General features: G+C 45.1%; 1 protein-coding gene across 1 annotated transcript in view; it reads left to right on the top strand.

Annotated features, from left to right (window-relative positions):
* The window catches only part of LOC119450157 (oxysterol-binding protein-related protein 1), a 91,495-nt gene extending 73,366 nt beyond the window's left edge, over positions 1 to 18,129 (top strand). Inside the window, exons 22-25 of the mRNA XM_037713532.2 lie at positions 6,502 to 6,624; positions 9,051 to 9,174; positions 9,510 to 9,600; positions 17,079 to 18,129. Of these exons, the coding sequence (XP_037569460.1) occupies positions 6,502 to 6,624; positions 9,051 to 9,174; positions 9,510 to 9,600; positions 17,079 to 17,181 (441 nt within the window). The 3' untranslated portion in view covers positions 17,182 to 18,129. The remainder of the gene's footprint in view (positions 1 to 6,501; positions 6,625 to 9,050; positions 9,175 to 9,509; positions 9,601 to 17,078) is intronic.

Below are 18,129 nucleotides of genomic sequence, written 5' to 3'. Positions count from 1 at the left end.
ACCCCGACAGGGCCGACAAAATTGATCTAATTATCTGACAGTTCAAATTAAACAAATGCAGAAAAAACACAAAAAAGGCGTGCTTTTTTTTTTCAGTTTCAGTTTATTGTCAATTCATGATACAATTCAGTAAATAAAATAAGTATACAGACAAAGATCCGAAAGTCGAGGACTGTACCAGAACCCTTGGATCCCTGATTCATTCGGCAGTGTTTGCCCGATTTTAACAAGCCCCCGAACCAAACACACACCCACTTTCTGTGTCCAAAGTAAAAAACTATCGTAGAAATTACATTAAAGCTCCTAAACAAAATATAAATCTTACGTGCACCCGATATTCTAGCGAGAAAAATAGGCAAAGGTCTATGTGTTGCTCAGTGGCGGCTGCTTTTGTAAGGCCAGCACGGTTATTAAATCCATATGCATTTCTATGCCTACCTATTGAGAAAAACCCGTCCATCCATCTGTCACAACAAATCCCTATAAAGAAATTAATGTATAAAACAAAATAAATTCAAAAAGTGTTGGCAGTGGACAGTGAGCAGTCAATGAGTGTATAAGAATGATAAGGAGTGAAGAGAGGTTAGGTGGGTCCTATCACAGTTGATAATGGTTCAATGTGTATGCATAATGTGCTAAAGAGCGTTAAAGGATGGTCGTAGCAATTTTCATAAGATTGATAAGGACCGATAAGAGTTGAAAAGGATCGGATCGATTGCGATAAGGTTGATACACTCGAGTCCCGCTACAACTAAATTCACGGGACACGCGAAAAATTTTGTTGTGGAAGAACTCCTTGACCCGAAATTAGTAAGTGCATACGTACTCCAAACGGCAAAGCCGCAAACGAAACCGAAACCATCGTCCGGGAAATCTTCGCGGTGGCGTGGGGGCAAAGGTTGAGACATACCGAAGGCATACCGACATACAGACATACCGAACGCGAGAATGCATTTCGTGCCACTGTTGCAGCATCTTTCGTACGTTGCGACCGACGCCTAACTCAACGCATGTGCCTGGCCGATCGCGAAACACTTATTTTGCACCACATGCACTACCGCAATGAAGCGGTTTGAATTATCACAATTTCACTGCATATTTATGACAGTCGGCAAGCTTGGTAAGCTTACGCTTACCGGAATTTCGAGAAGTCGGTCAGCCTGGATTTCTTACGCTTCACAGCTAACAAACACGTTACGCGAGTTTCACAGTCTGTTGTAAGAGCCATCGCAATGACATTGTCGTAGGCTCTGATAACTTTTGTGATGAGGTCAAAAGGATGCATTACTTTCAAAGCAGTCGCCAGAGTCAGTGTTTCTTGTGGATTGTCATTTTCCCCAGACGACGAGACGTTGCCATCATATTGGCAACAGCAGCTGCTGCCTGCGGCGCGGCCGTGTGGGCGCCGTATCTTGAAAGTGATCTGCGACAGTGCACAAAGTGCACGCCCGCGCGGGCCTCATCTTCAAAGTGATCTGTGATGTGGGCAAAGTGCAACAAGTGCCGGTCGTATGCGCTGTGCTTTCAACGTTCACATAGAAGCGAGAGGCGGCACGGAGGTCAATTCGCTCGCTGCTATTGCCGCGCCTCCTCACTCTAGCGTGTTGACAGTGAGTTTCCGCGGTCATCGAGCGAGATGTGTTCATGTTTAGCTGTGCGCGTGTGACGCCGTGCTTGGTGATTTAGTTCGTAAGCGAATGTTTACAAGTTTATACGGCTGATAAAACTACTATCCTTAGTTGATGTAGCTGTCGACTAATCTGCTATCACAATCGATGCTTCACCTTTTGGGCGAAACTGGAAAATTTTTTCTTCCAGTTCTCGGCGATCATATGTGCCTCCTCCTCGAGAGAAATTTACACTTCTTCGTTGGTGTAGCCATTTCGACCGGACACGCACCAGAGAGAAAATGGCATCGATTGTGGTGATCCCGTGCAGCCTCGCACACACACGGGATGACCACGCGCAGGCTGTAGATTGCAGTGGCTCTAATCGGTACTTTGAATTTTATTTAATTCCCAAAAACCTTGTTCAAGCGGACATGCAATCGTCACAGCTTTGGAAGGGCCTTCTAATTTGACTACTCGGCAGTTCCAATTTCAGTTCAGTACCAGTTTCGTTCTCGAAGAGTTCGTTGAAGTGGAAATACCGAATAAAATGCCTTCGTCATAAAGAGACTTTTGTCTATTACTTTCTATGGGCAGCTGAGGGGGAATCGGAAAATCTTCGTTGTGGCGGAAATTTCGTTGTAGCGGCGTTCGTTGTAGAGGGATTCGACTGTTACAACCGCTAAGGGGCGGATCTAGTCCTATAAGGTTGATAACGACCAGTGGGGGTTTATACTGGTCGGATCAAGTTTCATAACATTGATAATGACACCTGGCTGCATGAAGATGAGCAAGTGACACAATGCTGACGCACACTTAGACAACTCCCAAAGAAGTTACTGCGTGAATTATTTAATGTCGGCTTTGCCCCAATACATCTGTGTTAGGCTGTAAAGAATACTAATGCCGCAAAGGCAGTTTTGGTTTTCTTAAAAAGAAAGGCGTGTGTTAGAATCGAGTAAATACTGTAATCAGACATTGAGCTACAATCTTGCTTGAATATCTTTCAAAGGCTGCCCAAAAATAAGCATTTTGACAGGACACGACATGTTTTCGACACAATGCTGTCAGCTAAGCTCCCCCGAGACACTCTGCCACTGATGTGGTTGCTATTGGGGTCACCATAGGGGTCAAGTGCATGTGTGCTGACTGGTCAAGTTTGAATTACTCGGTGAAGGCCAATTTTAGCATCGAAATAACGAAAGTACCATAGAAGTGCATGGGCACCAGCCAGGACCTTTGGTCGGAATAGAATTAACCGAAGTCAGCTGTATACAGTAGAATCTCATTAATTCAAACTCCAAGGAGGAACAGAAATTTATTCTCATAATATGGAGTTCGAACTAAGGAGAGTCCCTTTAAATATAGCGTCCGATCCGCACACAACCAAAACCATCACTTGGCTCGCATTGAAAGCTTTATCTTTGCTCCATGAGCGTGCCACAACATGTGCTGGAAGAAGCCTAGGTTCAGTATAAAGTCCGAGTGCGATAAGATTGTGCCTGGGGTGCAATTATGTCGGTGCGAAGGAAAACTTGCGAGGTTGTGCCGAGAAGGATGATGGCCTGACGTGCACCGTACTCCCGCCTGCCCAATGCTGGAAATGTAGGAGATGACTGGATCGAGTGCGCACGATGAGGGGGCAGGAGAGATGGGGGGGGGGAGCCAAAGGTGGGCGCACGCTAACGTGATCAAGCGTATGCTGGTAGCTCCTTCCTGCTCCTTGTAAGCCAGATGGGAAAGGAGGGCGCGCACTGCTCTGCTTGCTCCTGTTTGGTCTCGGCTTCCCACGTGTCTTTCCTTGTCATTTTTATGGCTCTTGACATTACGGTAGCTAGCGACGCATCGAACCTTCACCTTTGGCTTAGGTTTGCCTGAAAAGCAGTCCATGGCAGTGAAAAATGTTCTAATTCACGAATTCAGTTCTAGTTGACAGGAGTTTTTCTCTATTCAGATACATAGGAGCTTGCAGGGACCGACAGAACAGTTCGAATTATTAGTCAGTTCGAATTAAGAGTTGTTAAATAATCGAGATTTCATTTTACAACTTAGCAAAGAACACTCGTAAAGCAAATTTTTTGGGATATACAAACCAGGTGTTTGTGTTAAGACTTCCTTCTAGCATTGGTAAAAAATCGTCTCTGGCAGATAGCACAGTTCTAGTCCTTGAGCTGGTCTACTTGAAGAGGCAGAAATTACTCGCATGTAAAATCAAAATAAATAATTCGCTAACAATTTGCTGATTAAGTTTTTAGCTAATTAATGTGGAGCAATGCAGCTGCTTTGACAACATCCACTGAGTATGAAGGTACCCACGAAATGGCTCATTCAAATTGTATGGTAATCATGTATGTCCAGCTCTGTTTGCATAACAAAAAAATAACTTCCTACATAAAACCTGCACATACAATGTCTGCCCAAGGCATCTCTAAAGCATTCCAATCTGTTAATGGAATGGCAAATTATATTTAACGAATTCTTTAATTTGCTTTATTTTCTTTGATTTAACCACTCAGAATTTGCCACTTGATTCTTCGCCACTTCTCCGGAATGGGCACTACCCACTATGTACGATTAGTACATAAAACATGAACATATAAAATAAAGACCTTGTATGTCCAGCTCTGTTCTACGTAACAAAAGAAATCAGTTCCTGCATATAACCTCCACACAGCACAGGTATCTCCAAAGCACACCAGTCTGTTAATGAATGGCGAATTATAGTAAAAGGATTCCTTGATTTACTTTATTTTCGTTGATTTAACCACTCCGCATTTGCCGCTGGGTTCATGGCCACTCCTCCGGAATGAACATGTCCCACTATGTGTTATTCTTACATAAAACATGAAGATATAATGTCAGCTCAGGGATATCTCTTAATCACACTGATCTGGTAATAGAGTTTTAAATATATTTCGCACATTCTTTCATTTTTGAGGGCGAATCAAAGTCTCGGCCCCTATTTTTTATTAGCCAAAATAAGGTACATACAGGTAATTACAAAATACGTACTATTCTGCGTACCTTACACTATTTTTTCACATAATCTCTACACTGGCCCAGACATTTGTCCCATCGCAGCACTAACCTTGAGATGCCCCTGTGGTAGAATTCGTCCGGCTGTCTGTGGAACCACCGTCGAACTGCTGTCTTGGCTTCATCTCTGCACGCGAATTTCTGTCCCGCCAGGAACTTCTTCAGCTGACTGAAAACGTACGCCATACGTGGGCTGAATTTATTTCCCTGTGGATTTCGATGGATGTTCTTCCCCTGCCCCCATAGAAAACGAATCGCACTTCGTTGCTTGTATGCCGTGGACGTGTGAAGCCCGACTGCCATCTTCAACCGACAGCAGCACCGTGCTGCGGAGCTACCGGCTGGGAATGGATATGTTGACTTCGCATTTACTGCCGTTAATTCGGCTAAAAAAAAATAGGAGCAAAGGCTATCCGATTAGCCCTTGTACTTTCAATTACCATTAATTTAGCCCTTCGGTTTGTGCCACTGGGGGTTGTTGCCCGTTCTTGGCCAATTCTCCAGAATGGGTTTGTCCCACTGTGACAGAAGAGGTACAGAATCCATAAATGTTGCTTTGTAAATGTCATATGTTTCTGTGCATACACCTGTCATCACCAAATTGTACACATCTCCCTTAGCTGTAAAGCACTTAATTAACCACTTTACTTGACCTTCGCTTCACATAGTTTCCAACATGCGTGTTGTATCTACAGATGTACAGGCGTGCGTGCGTGCATGCGCGCGTGTGTGTGTAGTCAAAGTATTCCCAAAAGTCATCAGCAAAGGAAATCGATTGCCCTTGCTGCCCGTTTCTCTGCACCAGTCACATGTCTCTTGATGGTGATCCCAGAAGGTATTGTAGTCCTGCAGTGATGATTGCCAACATCTGCTTGTTCTCATTGTTTTGTCAAGCCAGTACAGAATCTGTCCAAATTGGCAGCGCCATTTGACTTTTGGAACATTCTCTGAGAACTTTGAGAAAGCCTCCCTTCAAAGCTTTAATTTCTTTTGTTTTACTTGTACTGTACATTATCATTCTATTCTGTTGTGTAATGGGCATTGTTCTATGGCTTTGGTGAACTCGAGAAGCTCAGGGACAAAACTACTTGTTCTTTTAACAGATAGTTATAATACTGGAGTCTGGAGACAAACGGAAAGCTTATGGAACAATAGGTGCTTGTAGTAATGTTTTTTTTTAGGCTATACAGAATTGTTAAATATCGGCTTTAGCAAATAGTGTAATTCTACTCCTTCAGCTGGATTAAGGGTCAGGCATTGCTTGCACGAGAAATTGAAATTCATAATTGAGTAACAAAAAAAATCACTAGTTAAGTTTGTAGCTAATTACTTTGCCACATATTGCAATTTATGAACTGTAGCCGAGGAGTTCACAAGGCGTGTCCAGTTGGAACGAATTCTTGAGATTACACCAGTTTTGAGATATTCCCAAAGTGTGTGGTGAGACACATTGGCATTCCCATTACTGGAAGTGGAACAGCAGTGAATTTTTGCTACAAGTCTGACTGTGCATATCTTGAAATAGGTGCCATCCTCAGAATTGATTCCAAGTGGGAATGCTTGCAAATTTATCTGCTAAAATTTATAAATTAGAATATGTGTGTGTTAAAGTAACTTTTGTTAAAACCTGTAAGTAATTTTGTCAGTTATGCATTTTAGTTCATTGTGCAAATAATCCCTTCCCTGTCTGCTTCTTCAAGCAATTCAGTTCCAAGGACTCGAATGGTGCTATCCTCTCACTATCAATTTTTTAAAATTCTGTATAGTCTGAAAAAAAGAAAACTTGAAAGTGATCATTTTCTCAAGCTGCTGTAGACTAGAATATTGTATTTACTGTTCCGGTTGTTTCCCACTACAGAGCCCTGAACCCTGTGACCTTGATGATGGGGAGATTCCCAAGAGTGACTCGACATACTCACTTGACATCCCAAACTCCCGTCTTCTTTGGCGAGTCACGCCACGACCTGAGTATGCAGCACAGGTAGGCATTCTAATAGACTTGACAGCTAGGCAGGTTGTTAGAAATTTCATTTTGCTACCAACTTTGCAACAAGTGGGCTTGGCTCAATCTTGGCTGAGTTTTGTTTTAGGTATAGATGGTCAGAGGAGCATTCTTGTTGCAGTCAGTGCCGCTGCAGTTGCTCAAAATGAGCTTATTAAGCAACTCTCACATGTAAAACTCAAGCACGCTTCAAACAGTACTAGTGCAGTGTACATTGTGTAGAAGATCGAGCGCTGCACGGGCCTGTGCTTACCTGAAAGCCTGGGCCTGGCCTGGGTAAAGCGGTTTTTTTTTGTGGGCTTGTAGCCACAAGCTCAGGCAGTGGACAAGCCTGTTCACTGATGGTAGGTCGGGCCTTTGAGCACAAGTGGCCGTTCTGCTTTGATCTGAGGAATTTTGTGCGAAGCTAGTGACCAGTTAGAAATACTAGCTCTTTATTGCTTTTAGTAAACAAAATAAATATGGTTAATGGTTTAATTCGTTTTTGTTCCTACAAAAACAAACTTTGTTTCCACAAATGCAAGGAAATGAAATTTTACTAAAAACTGCTTGTGATACAATTTGACTGTTGTTGCTTTTGCGATTGCAATATGTTACCACTCTCAATATGACTATTTTATTCTAATTGCACTATTTTACAACTCTTTATGAACTGCACCACATTAACAATTGCTTTAAGGTTGCTACAGTACGAATCAAAATGGCTTCCACATGAACCACGTTGCAATGTTCTCTGTGGGCCTTAAATGTGTACATGAGAAGTGCTTCATTGTGGGCTCTGCAAATTCGGTGTGGCAGCGCATCATTCATTATTTACACGCTCAAGTTGTGATATGCAAGTTCGAAACTTCAGCTGATTTTGCTTGCTGTTCACCTAATAAAACTCGAAGCTTTTTCTTGCTGCAATAATTATTTAATAATCAGTTGGAACTTTTACATATGTGTATATTCATTAGCTTTTTCAACAAGGACTGTACACTGGAGCTTTAAATAAAACGCCTTGCCAGGAATTTCTAACCCAATCTTCACACTGGCCGGCCTGTGCAGTGCTATATAGCAGACTTCTTTCATGTGCTTTTTGATATCCCTGCTTACCTACCACTTGTTGCAGCTCATTGAGCTTTTTAGAATGTATAAAGCATATTCTGGTTGTCGCTGTCACACTGGTTACTACAATAGCAAGCATATTTTTCACATTAACTGACACATCTTAGTTAAGCAGTGCGAGCTGAAGTTGCCATTGGTTTATTTTATTTTAAATACTTTCTGAAGTTTAGAGATCGTGGGAGTTGAGAAAAAGATATTTTTGTGGCTTGGACACAAAGACTGATATTCAGGTTTCCGGTCTGTACTAGTACAGTGGAACCTTATACATTCTTAGAAAAAAAAAAGAGAAGAAACGTACTAGCTGGGAAAATGTACGATCTGAAGTCACCAAAGAATTTGGCAGGCAACCATAGTTGACATCTTCGTAATGCGAAGTGCTGCGTGAATTGTTGCAGCACAAGCGCTGATGTGCGTATAGCTTGTGGGGCTCAAGCAGCGCCATTCGCACATTGTCTTTATTGTGGCTTTGGCAAGCTTAACGTTTGCGCTCTTCGAATTCAGCCTGGATCAGCAGCTTCTTCAGGCGGGGCCCGAGACGCGCAATGTCGTTTTCATATTCTGTTGTGTTTTGAGACTGCGAAGAGAAAGCGAAACGAAATTGAGCTGGTGAGCGCCGTCAGAATACGATGCCGCCAGAGTGAAACATGATGCTCGCTTTGCGCTACCTGCGGCAGGGAATAGCTGTGTGTTTTGTTTATTGCCTATTTAAAATGTGCTGTACACTTCCAACGTCGCTATGCCACACACCCCATGAAACAGATAAGTAAAGGTGCTCATCATATAGCTGTGAATGCAACGTGCTACGACCTGTGAGATTTGCTGGTACTGGAAGGGGAAACAAAGTGCATGCCAGCATTCTTACATGACATGCGCGTGTCTCATGTGTTTTATTGTTCACATGGGATCTAGCGGCCAGAAAGCATACCATACAATAGCAGTTTTGCGATATTGAATGTTGGTGCCGAAAGATTGTGTTTTCTGGGAACATACTAATCGGTAAACTGTGTTGGGTCATTTTTTGTTTTCTCGATCGCGAACGTTGGCGCCCAGAAATCATACAAGATGGGATTGTATCAACGAGGTTCTACTTGTATGTGCAAACAACATAGCTTTGTGCAGTTTTACTGGATACAGTAGCAAACTACTTGAATATCTGTTTTTGCAGATCTTGCAGTCTGTTAACTTTTGATGCCAACTGTACATCCAACGCAGCGGCCGAGTTGTAGCTGTTGGTAATAGCACAATAGTTGATGTCAGCTTTCCTAACTGGCTGTTTCCGTTCACTGTTTCATTTGCAGTATTACAACTTCACGCTGTTTGCCATTGCACTGAATGAGATGGAAGAAGGTATGGAGAAGGAGCTGCCCCCAACTGACTGCCGACTGCGGCCAGACATGCGACGGTTAGAGGCAGGAGATCTGGGTATGCTTATTTTCAATACAGTCAAACATTGCTGTAGCAACTAAGTTGAATCTTGCTGTATGATGCTTGCTTTACGCACATTTAACATGTGCAAAGCGTACTTGATTGTGCCTTTGCAGCAGTTTATTGTGGCCACAGTTACAAGTTAGACGGTGCAGCATGTAGCACAAGCAACACACTCCGCTGTTCACTTTTCATACCACCGTGACAGTGGACACTCAATCAAGGCGTCGGGTGTAACGTTAAGTGCAAGAGTCAGTGGCAAAGTGCAGTGGCTGGTACCAGCAGTAGAGTGAGTGTATATGACACACACTACTTGATTCTTCCCTTCTCAGATGGTGCTGCAGCGGAGAAAAATCGTTTGGAAGAAAAGCAGAGGGAAGCACGCAAACATCGTAAAAAGCATAAGGACATCTGGGAACCAAGGTGATTACTTGCTCCTACTTGAATGTTTTTCTCTTTCTGTTTATCTGGCATAAAGTTGGACTTCATGCATTCTGAAGTTGCATGGTACCATATACAGTAAAACCTCATTAATTTGTACCCGTAATTCTTGTTTAAATATAGACGTGCCAACCCCCCCCCCCCCCCCTGTCACCATTGCACTTAATGTATTGGCTGACTGCTTAAGTCGTAGTCACTTAAAGCATGCCAAATAGTTAGTGCGTAGTATTTACTTCATTGTCCGGCGCGTACAAGTATGGAATCTGCAAAATGTTGTGTGCGGAGACCATAGATAGCAAAATTGCAGCACACAGACCTTTCCCGGACTGCAGTCGCCACCGATAGTGACATCAAAACATGATAGCCATAATGTGTTTCCTGCTCCCATCGCTTCTGTGCATCCACGTCGACGTCGTCAGTGGATGATGGCCCTTCTGTGCTCGACATGGTTAGTGCGTCGACCGTCATGAGGGCGTTTGCAGAGAAATGGTGCCTGATAGAGAAACTGGCTCGCGGCCTTGCTGAGTTTAAGGATGCCGTTGTCACTACGAGGCTGCCAGGGCAGCAAGTGAAAATTTCCTGCCAAATAAATCTTGTCTGCATGTGTGTATGAGTGACATTTAACGTTTTTTTGGCCGGTAAGTCTATAGCCGCTTATCTCCATTGTCGGTTGTATTACATCGCTTAGTGCATACCTGATCCACATTCCCCGCCAACTATGTATTAATGAGGCTTTATTGTACGGCAGGGGTTCTCGAGCATGTTCGTCCCAGGGAACCCTGCTAAGCTCTATGAAGTGCCAAGGAAGCTGCCCCCCTCCTCCTAATAATAGAGACGCTAGGCTTAGCACCCAACATGTTTGGGGCCAACGGTGGTGTTAGGTACGCTACTTTGATGGTGACATGCAACACATGTGGTCCAAACTGGGTGCAATCGTTATGAATCAAGAGAAGACAACATCACAACCAAGATAAATGCCGAGAAAGAATGATAGTTTTCAGTGCTTATCGCACAGGGACACTTAAGTATAACATTTCGTCACAAGAGATCTTAGAATTAGTGCCAATTCTACTTTGAGTACAGTAAAACCTCGTCAATTTAGATTTCACCGGACCGAAAAAAAAATGACCGAATTAACTGAATGTTGAATTATCGAGGGTATCAAGAGAACAATAAATAAATGCTTACTACGTCAACAGCTTTTATTAAGTGAATGAATCGGCAAATAGTGTTCCTATTTTGCACAAGAGCATTGCGGAAGCTGCAATTCTCGTCACCTTGAGACTCGTTATACAGTGTAGACTGCTTATAACGTAAGTTGCTGACGTCGTGAATATCTGCAGTATAAGCGGTACCGCACTATAACCAAAACAACGATTTTCAAGCCCTGCACTTATGCAAAACATGTAGACCAAGCAGCCGCACGTATCCAAGAATCGAAGCGTGCGACTGGGGTTTTGCATCCGTTTAAATTTACGAACGCTGAAAGGTTAATGTCCAAGTACCCATGATCTTCGCATGAAGCAGGCAAAGTAATAATTTTTTTTTAATGTCTCAGTTTCGCCCAAAAGGCGAAGCATCAATTGCGATAGCAAATTAGTAGAGAGCTATAAGAGTAGGGATAGTAGTTTTATTGGCTGCATAAACTTGACACATTTGCTTACTAACTGAATTAACAAGCGTGGTGTCAACGCACACAAGCAAACATGAATACACTCGATGACCGCAGACAACCACTGTCACAACGCGGGCGTGGGTAAACGCGGCCGTCGCAGCGAGCGAAGCTTGTTCGTACGGTCTATCGCTTCAACGGAAACTGAGCGGCGTAAGCATAGCGCATACAAAGGTCAGAGCCGTGTGAAGATCGCTAAGATACGGTGCGCGCGTCAACACCGACGGCCGGCACAGGCGCGAACGCATATGTTGGCAGAGGAGAAGCCGCCGCCTCTTCCCCCCCCCCCCCTCCCTCTTTCCCGTCCCGCCTTCCCGCTTTGCTCCTTTCGTGTGGGAGATTGCGTTGCCAGTTCCCCTTGCGCCCGGTTGCAAGATACGCATTTGGTGCTAGTGCACAGCGTCGCCCCCCCCCCCCCCCCCCCCCCGTCCTTCCATACCCCCACGGCCTTTCCTGCGATGGATCGCGTTTGCTCTCCGTTGTGCGTTCGCTCTCCGTGAAGGCGCGCATCCCCCGCGCGCTTTCACTTGCACATACAGCGCGCGGCGACGATTTGATCGCCCTTGGGCTCGTGCTCCACGTTCATGCCCCTCCGCATCGCCCTCGTTGATCTCCTCTCCCATCGGTGGGCGCACCTCGTTGAGAAGCATGCTCGCTACCGTCCTTGTCGGCGAGATTTTCCCGCGGAAGCCGCATTATAACCGGTATTTCGTCTCACTCGGCTGCACTGTAAGCGGTATGCGTATACATGGAGTGCTATGGGAAAATTAACGGGAGTCTGAAAAGACCGAACTATATCCGGCCCTGCACTATAAGCGGTTACGTTATAAGTGGTCTATACTGTATAACGCTTGCAGCGAGTCATCTTTATCTGAGACACGCTTTTCACTACCACACGCACACCCCGACTATTTTGTCGCCCGTGAGCTCGTCGCCAACAAATCGTCCGTCCATGGCGATGTAGCCGGTGCGCTTCATCTTCGACAGCTTTGCACTGAATCAAAGTGAAACTATTGTTTGCCGCAACCGCTGCAGACAAAACCGCAGCCGCTATCAACGTGATCATAGATGGCGACCTTGCGTTTCTGAAGGCAGGCGACCTACGCACGCATGAAACCGCGGTCGCTATCGACGCAAGTCATCGATGGCGACAACGCAGTTTTGAAGGCACGCGGCAGAGGCGCGCACCGAGTCAAAAGGAAACTACAGTTAGCCGCAACTGCTGCAGACGAAACTGGGGTTGCTATCAATGCTCGGGAGTGTTGCATGTAGGCTTTCTAATCGACGCGATCATGGATGGCGACTACGCACTTATGAAGGCACGCGACCTACCGCCATCGCGGTGTTATGCACGGCGATAAAAAGGGCACAATTGCACGAAGCGTTCCGGCGTTGCTGTCAGACACGTTTCACGTCCGATTTCCGCTGACGACAAATGACGATGCAGACGGATGCGTACTCTGCCGCTTGGTTTCGGTTGGATGCTAGCGCCGTTTTTGCACTTTTTCGTCGCGCATTTGCAATGCTCTGTGCATTTATTTTGTAATCCACCGACCAGTACATCAGCGTGCACGCTATGGGCCCCGATCTACAAACGGGAGAAATGCGCATGGTAGAAGTTACAGCCTCCAAGATTTAACTAAGTGCAAAAGCTTAGGCGCACGGCCTGTTTTCAGAGGCAGGGTGGCTACAAGCTGCTGGCGGATTTATTGCGCAGTTCGCACGTTTCTGTTACGCACTGTGATGGGACTTTTGACACTTGGGAATGGGTAATGAAGGTTCTTTGGATCGAGCGCTCCTCGCGTTCGCTGTTTTGGCCACTTGGTGAGCGCGGAACCAGGGAAAATTTATCAGTGGCTCGCGGAACCCCGAGGGAGGGGCCTGCGGAACCCACTTTGAGAGCCCATGCTGTACAGTAAAACCTTGCACATTTGAAGTCTGCCGGACCGCAATTAATCTTCATGTTATGCAGATTTTCAAATTACCCAGGAAAATAAAGTGCGAAACTGCCCAACACAAGCATGTCGCATTTATTTTTCGTGGAGTAGGACTACTAGAAGTAATCATTGATGCGGAATCGCTTGGTACGGTAGTTCACTGCACCAATGGTTATGATCTCTAGCCTGTTAATCATGCGTAGTATCTCACCGTCACCACAGCCACACTCAACAATAATGTGGATGACATTCATGGACTCTATAATCGTCACTAAAGTTGGCTCATTGTCTCACCATCGGCTACTGGCACACTGTCAGAGACTACGGCTTCCATGCATATGATGTTTGCATATCTCCTGCATGTTCATCTAGTTGGCCCAGTCCATCACTCCTGTCGCCTTTTTCGTACCCTAGCGGTATTGCGCACGTGGTCGAGATTTTTTATGCAGTCAGGTATTGTACGCACACAATGCAATGGTAAACACTTCACAACACGTGAAATGCAATGTAGCAAATATTTAGATGGAAAAAAACAAATGGAAAAACAAGTGCCACATTTATAGATGATTATGATAGTTATGCTCTGACTGGCTTCTCTGTAGCAAGCGTAAACTCGTAAAATTAATGTTGTCAAAGCAACTGCATTGCTCCAAGTTATCAACCAGGCATCTAAAGAGAGATAATGGTAGGGCACATCTGCACAGAAAGTTGGAAACACAGTTTTGCACATGCCTTCATCTAAGGCTCTTCTGCTGATAGAAGTAAACAAACCATAGACATATGAATCAGAATATTGTTCTTAGATATTTAGACTCTGAAATTTGGCAACCTTTTTAAAAGTATTTATAGCCCTGTCAGTACTGACAAAAAAATCATCTGAAAAATTTGTGACAAGCCTTGCATTTTCTATTCATAGATATTCTTTGTACACTTCTGATAATGTGATACAGTCGACTTTGGTTAATTCGACCCTGACGGGACCAGTGGGTCGAATTAAACAAGGTGCAGAAAAAAAGGTCACTATGCACTTCTGATTCATTTGGCCGTAATGGCCCGATTCTAACACGCCCTCCACTCAAAACGCGCACCGCCACTTACAATATGTCCAAAGTAGAAAACACATAGAGATAACATTAACGCTCCTAAACAAAGCAGAAATCTAAAGTGCACGCATTTTTTAAATTTTTTTTAAGAAAGATGGGCAAGGCTATGTGTTGCACAGTGGTGGCCGGGACCTTTGGTCTAGAGTGAATTAACCAAAAAATTGAATAAACAAATATTTACTGTATCTATAGGAAAATGCCTATTAATTCGAATCATTACTAAGAGCATGGAGGCTGGGATTCATTGTATATTGAATGTGACTAGAATGTTGCTAACAGTAACTTGAGTATAATACTGTAGCTTCAGAGCAGACTTCAGTGTTAATTTAACCCTTTGCGGTCCGAAACTTTTACCCACTTTCTGGCTGTCCCGGTCCGAAACTATTTTGCCAGCTTATAGCGCCACGATGAAAACCACAAGCTGTGGACGAAAAACTCATAGAATATTTATCTTTTCTTTTGCATTCTGCAGGCAACTCCTCTACTGATATTTGAGCAGTGTGTGATACCGTTCGAAGCATTTTTCTGGGTGCAGGCCACGGTTGTTACTGCAGGTTTTGCAGAAAAACACAGTTTCCCTCCTGCCTCCGTTTGTTTTTCGATCGCTACAAACGGCACAGTCTTTGCTATTTCGGCCTGGGAGCTTGTGGATGAAATGGCTCTTCCAATCTAGCCTTTCCTCGCACTCCTTTCGCGCAGACGGGCCCCTATTTTTCGCTCTAGCCCTCACGTCACCCACCAGCTGTTGGAAGAGGTTGCCTGCAGGTGTCGCTGTTCTTTCTCAGCATGATTCTGCAGCTGTGTGCGCCTCAAAATAAAGCTATTGACAATGGAAACCTCTAGAAGCTTTCACTAAATGCGCCACCGTAAAACGCACGCGATTAAAAATGTGGTCATGCTGCTCAGCGAACCGCGCGAACGTGCTGTTCCGCGCACAAGTGAGAACGCTCTGGTATCCAGAAGCTGTGCTGAACATTGTGCTGCACCCTAGTGCAAAGAGAAGTAAACTTCAACAAACAAAGTTTAGTTATCCCTCAAGAGATGACGCATTGTGTATACAAAGAATGCGCACGAATCGCAGTGAGAAAAACCGCGAAATTTAACCCCCGAACTACCTTGTCGGGCGGTGCCCGACAGCGGACCGCTACGGCCGTGTTGCGTTGTGCCGACACCGGACCGCAAAGGGTTAGAAGTTGTTCAAGCTTTCCAGTGCTTAGAAATTAGATCCTGCCATAGAGGTGGTAGATTGTGGCCTGCAGACGTAAAAGATTGAAAGCCAGAATTAAAATATGTCGCATCATTCTATCTATAACTGGAACTTTAGGTTAAACTTGAAAGGAAAAAAAGCCATAGGGACGTGCTACACATTTCCAGAGAAGTGACTGTGGAAAATGAACTTTCATTTATAAATAAGGCTAGTTTCGAGAGGGAGGTCATGCCAATCTGTGGTATTTTGCTGTTGCATGTACGCATGCCCAGGTGTGTCGTAACATGTTTGCTGCTGATATTTAGACAAAGACTGCTTACGCTTGGCACTTCATCACTCTTTGCCCAACATCCAGACACTTGCCTACAACAGCAGCCACACTGTGGTGGCTGTTCCGTATCAGTATTAAGCATAATTTTGTAGCTCCTCCCTCAGAACATCAAAATTTGTGTTGCAGGCCAATGCAGCTTGAAGAAAAGCTCCCATACTGTTTATTAACAAAATTAGTGTTGTCAGATTTGTGTGGCAATTGGTATTCGGTTGAAGGCATAGGTCAGCATACTCACTGACGAGTGCTGACTGATGCTCGCTACACACTTATTTCACAGGAGTGAGATAGAGCATTAGTAACCAAAGGTGTGCGTGTACGAGAGTGTGAAGGGGAGTTAGTGTCAGTCAGTTGAGTAGGAGTGATCATGAACAGGAGTAGGTGCCTGGTAATGTGGGTACAAACGAATGTCAGTGTGAGCGTGAGGGACAATAGTGTGTATGTGAATGAGTGCCAGTGAGTGGAATTGGATGCAAGTAGGAGTGTGAATGGATGCTGTCAAGTCTGAATAGAATTGACTACGAACGTAAGTGAGCATTGGCGAGTATGAGTCAGTGCGAATAGGAACATGAGTCAGTGCCGTCGCGAAATGGCACTCAGAGCAGCGAAACGGCACTTAAGTTCCCTACTGAAATTATTCACGGCGCGAAACGACAAGAGCACACAGAAAACATACACGGACAAGCGCTGTTCAGCACTTCTTCGTGTATCTTTTCTGTGTGTTCTTGTCATTTTGCGCTGTGAATAGTTACAGAATGGAATACGAACATGTACAACGTACCGTCCTATTGAAGCTTAAATTCCCGTTGGCTGCAACACCACGTCACTAGCGCTTCGCGACGGACTTCCCATTTACTGCGACGCCACGGCACGAGCACACCTCGACAGAGCAGAGCGAGCGAAAGGGAACACCTGCTCCCACAGTAGCGCGCCAGTTGTTGTGTCAGGGGGGAGGGAATCGCTGCGACCCACGTCACCCTCACTCTCGGAAGCCTGTGTTATCCACGCAAGCTCTCGTCCGCATTCTAACTGCGCCTCAGTAAGGCCAAATAAAAACGCGCCAAGCGTCTCAACGTGCTCACTTGCTCGCGAGGACTTCATTACTCGAAGTACCGCTGAGCGGCGTTCAATTAGACATTAATTCTTTTGCATTTGCAACTTCTAAGAAGTGCGTAGGTGTCCTCGGATTTTTATACGTTTGTTTTCTTCTCAGGTGGTTTCGCCATTTGAAGGGAGCACACTCGCATGATGACGAGTGGGAGTTCACCGGCAAGTACTGGGACCGAAACTTCACCTCATGCCCGGACATCTTTTGAAGTTTGCCCGGCCCGAGCCTAGTGCACTGGGACTCCTTCAGCCATGAGCCAGCAAAGTGTCCTCCCACACTCGCAAGCGACAAAACGACATAGTCCTTCATCTGGGGAAAACCTACCCACTGTTAAATGTCCCATCAACACGACACGGGAGGAGGGGGGGCAGCACTGGGACAGCAGCTTGAAACCTCGGCTGCATGCCATTGTAGGCTTCCACCCCTTCACAAAATGGCTCTGCGAAAATGTGGCAAAGCGCAGCGGGTTGATGATGGCGGCTGCACTTGTGTAGCCGGGTGCTCATAGTTGTCGAGCCTGCCTGTCTGTTTTTTGTGGCACAGCAGCAACCCCCACCAATGGCTGCTTTTGCAGAGAAAAAGTTGTGGCATTTTCGTCTCTCCCTAGAGACGCAATGGTGCATGTCTGTTATGTAGCTGTAGCACGATGCATGTGCTCTCCGATGGCATGCAATATTAGCTTGAGTCAGGAATGTAGATCTGTGCTGCTGTTGTCCCCAAGAGCCAGGTACGTCATACTACAACTGTCTGAAGCTCTCTACACCGTGGTGGTTCTCTTGTTGCAAAAGTGCTGAACCGTGACGTGTTGTGCATGTGTTGGCTAGTGTACAGGTTTTAAAGCAGGGCCATGTTGTTCATAGGGCTCGAGTCTGTTACTGTTACTTTTAGGATAGGTCTTTAGCATGCATAAGTTCCTGGATGTCCACTACGTGCTGCTTCTCCTCAAGTAAGCTGCAATACAATATTTTCAGATGTTGGGAGACTTATACTAGCAGCTGCACGGTGTCAGTAGCTAGTCACTTTTTATTTTGCATCTCAGGTGGCCATCGACAGTGGCGCCTGCGATGCAAGCTGCAGAAGCAGCCTCAAAGCTGAAATACAAAATGTTTGTGCATACTGTTTTATATGTTTTTCAAATTAAAGATGTGAGCCAGTT

Source organism: Dermacentor silvarum, chromosome 4 (assembly GCF_013339745.2).
Source record: "Dermacentor silvarum isolate Dsil-2018 chromosome 4, BIME_Dsil_1.4, whole genome shotgun sequence".
NCBI classification, from domain to species: Eukaryota; Metazoa; Arthropoda; class Arachnida; order Ixodida; family Ixodidae; genus Dermacentor; species Dermacentor silvarum.
Note: the sequence above shows the minus strand (reverse complement) of the source record. Positions and strands in the feature narration are given on the sequence as shown.